General features: G+C 56.3%; 1 protein-coding gene across 1 annotated transcript; it reads left to right on the forward strand.

The window, feature by feature from the left end:
• On the forward strand, positions 1–1,122 carry LOC100502287 (oligopeptide transporter-like protein). The gene is made up of 2 exons (NM_001196764.1): positions 1–394; positions 531–1,122. The coding sequence occupies exons 1-2, from the start codon at positions 51–53 to the stop codon at positions 733–735; spliced, it is 549 nt and encodes a 182-aa protein (NP_001183693.1). The 5' UTR covers positions 1–50; the 3' UTR covers positions 736–1,122.
• The last annotated feature ends 2,301 nt before the right edge of the window (positions 1,123–3,423 follow it).

Here is a 3,423-nt window from a genome sequence, read left to right on the forward strand (position 1 = left end):
GCAGCAGTACCGTTGGTCGCAGCGGCGACGGCGGGCGGCCGGCGGACGCGATGTCCGTTGTGGCGGCCGTGGGGCCCGCGGCGGCGGCGTCTTACGGGCAGCCGCTGTGCGGCGGCGGGGCGAGGAAGAGGAAGGACGCGGGCGTGGTCCAGGACCAGGACCAGGACCAGGATGCAGGGTCGTCGTTGCGGGGTGGTAAGAACGCCGCGCTGTTCGTGCTGGAAACGGTGGAGGAAGAGGCGGACGCGGACACTGAGAGGTCGTCCATCGGCGCGGCGTCCGAGGACGGCGACGACGAGGAGGAGGAGGAGGTGGCTAGCGGCGGGACGAAGGGCGCCGGCGCCGCGCTCGCGTGCATGGACATGGGCGCCCTCGACGACGCGCTCCCCATCAAGTAAGCTCGCGCTCGCGCTCGCGCCGTGCACCCGCTCGGTCGGTCTATTAATTACCCGGGTCTCGATCGGTCGTTCGACTCGCTCTGAGCCTCTGACGCCGCCCATGCCCATGCACGCACGCGGGCGGATGCGCAGGAGGGGCCTGTCCAACTTCTTCTCCGGCAAGTCGCGGTCGTTCGTCGCGAACCTGCGGGACGCGGCGTCGGCGGGGAGCAGCGCCCGGGGCCTGGCCAAGCCGGAGAACCCGTTCAACAAGCGGCGGCGGGTGCTGCGCTACTGCGCCACCCGCTGGAGGCCCGCGCGTCCGCCTCGCTCGCCGCCGCCGCCGCCGCCGACGTAGGCAGCGGCTGTGGCTAGCACTGAAGAAGACATGTACGCGCACGCAGCGATGAAGCAGGCGGACGGACGAATTGAAATGAAAACACACCAGCTAGCAAGCATGAAGATGGATCCTCTCCTGTTTTGGGACCCCTTCTCTCGTCTTCATCAACATCCGACGGCGTCATGCATGCATGGATATATACACCGTACCTAGTGGTAGACTGATATATAGGTGATTTCTTTTTTTCTTTTTTTTGTGTGTGTGGTTTGATATCAACATCCAGTAGCTAGCTAGCAAACCAAGCACTCCGACCCATTTGCATGCCTGCATGTATTGACCTGAGCACCTGGTACTGCTGTGTGATGCCATTAGAAAAGCAAGCAAGAGAGCTTGCTAGCTAGCTACAGCTCAAGTGATCAGGGGCCAAGAGCACAAGGCGTGCAGCTGATTAATTAAGCAAGTTTCATCCCAGCCTGTCGTCCATTGATCTGGCGACAGTACTCAGTAGTATGTATATGCATTGGATATGTGCTCTGATGGCAGAGGTCAGGAAGACGATGGACCCACCAGCCACCACTGTCCTGTCCACTGCGTGGCCGACCCTATCCGCTTCACGCGGGGCCCATCCATGTTGCCACCTGCCTGATTGATCGATGCCACTGCCATCGCTAATAAATAGTTAGACCTAATTAATAGTGTATTTGGTTTGAGGGATGAGCTAGTTCATCATCTTCTCGTTCCTCATTTTTTTTGTTTGGTTTGTAGATTGGAATGAGTTGATCCATCACCATCTCATTCCTCATAGTTAATTAGTTAGTACTAATATGAGGATTGAGGCCATTCCACCAAATTTGAGGAATGGATCCATGATGCACCACCTCATTTTAGATGGAATGATTCCTCAAACCAAACAACTCCTAAATGAGTGTTGGGGATCGGATCGGTAAAAGACGATGAACCGCTCTACTAAACTGTATGTATGCGTGCTGGCTCCTCCTAGTTGTGCCTACTGGTTCTATCCCTCTTTATGGATATTTTGGTTCTGGTGATCTTCGTTGATTACCGTGAAAACGGTTTGTGGTTTTGGTGATTTTCGTTGATTACCCTAAACGGTTTTTATGGTGTTGTTGAAGGCTAAAAAGAGCCTCGCTGACGGTCCGGCCCTGAAGCCGGATGGTCCGCGGTTCGGACAGTTCGCGGTGGTGGCGCGGACGGTCCGCGCGTACACAGAGTCAGTTAGGGTTACTAGTTTATCGCAGAATTTGTTACCTAAGACCGCGGGATTAACTCAGAAATCAGTTTGAAGCGGATCCAGACCTCCCCTTTATATAGATGAAGGGCTACGACCGATTGAACCCCCGAACAATCGATTAAATCAAATCTATTCCTCGTTTTTACCTTACGCATTAGGAGTAGCTCTAGTTTAACCCTAGTTTAGTATTCCAATCCTCAAATTCTTCGCCTCTCTTCGACTCTACGTCGATTGGAGGAGTCTAGGTCGGCCTGCCGAGCCTAGACAACCCCTAGGATCTCTCCTCCTGACGGGGTCCCTCCCGGGAGCGAGATCCAGGCGCCGCCAGCGACCTTCGCCACCCCTGCGCACGCGCGGACTGTCCGACCTATAGGCACGGACCGTCCGGCCGTCAGGCAGGGAACGCCAGCCCCTGTACCAGGTCGCGGACTGTCTGGCCCCTGGCCACGGACCGACCGCGCCTCTGCAGAGGGCACCGCCACCGGTTCTCACGCAGTGTTTGGCGCCAGAAAAGGTGTCAACATACTTTTGGCGACTCCGCTGGGGACTAGGTGTCTAAACCTGCTAAAAATCGACCATGGATGGCCGGTTCTAAGGATCACACCAAGATCTCCACCACCAACATCATCAAGCCGGCCATGGAGGCGCTCCCGGCTGATGACCAAAGACCCTTTGAAGACCTCGTGATGCGCGATGAGAAGGAGGTGATGCGGCAATGGAACGAACAACGTGACAAGGAAGAGGCGGAACTGCTGCATAAACTCTCCGAACGGCGCAAGGAGGCGGCGGAAAAGCACTTGTCACACTTCACGGTGGATCGCCACCAGAAGATCACCCGTCAAGGGGAGATCGATATGGAATCTCTCCTACCTCCACTTCAGGGTCCCGCTGTAAGTACTCCAGATCTATCTCTTATGACTTTCATGGATCAACGAGGAGATCAATTAAAGCAATATGTAGATGAATCTGTTAAAATGCATCTACGTGCATACGAGAAATCAGCTGCTCCTAGCTTTCCATCGCGAGAGTCTAATACAGAGCCACCCGTGTCAAACACATCGGCTATAAACGGGTCACCCTTGACCCAGCCATCATATGGTATGCCGATGCACGCTTTCGTGTCACCATCGCAGCCGCAACCACTAGGCACGCGGCAGGTACTGGACACGACCGGACCGTCCGAGCATCATCTCAGACAGTCCGGTTATACCGCGGACCGTCCGGCGTATTTCGCCGGACCGTCCGACCCGATACAGGCCCGCACACAAAACGCTCGGGTCGCACCGTACATGGCCGGACCATCAGGGTACAACCCCGAATAGTTCGACCCCATCACGGACCGTCCGATGCATCACGCCGGACCGTCCGGATATGTGGCGAACCGTCCGCCATCTTACGTCGGACCGTCCGGATATGGCATGAATCGGTCAACGTTACGCCGGACCATCCGACTC

This window comes from Zea mays, chromosome 5 (assembly GCF_902167145.1).
Source record: "Zea mays cultivar B73 chromosome 5, Zm-B73-REFERENCE-NAM-5.0, whole genome shotgun sequence".
Classification (NCBI taxonomy): Eukaryota; Viridiplantae; Streptophyta; class Magnoliopsida; order Poales; family Poaceae; genus Zea; species Zea mays.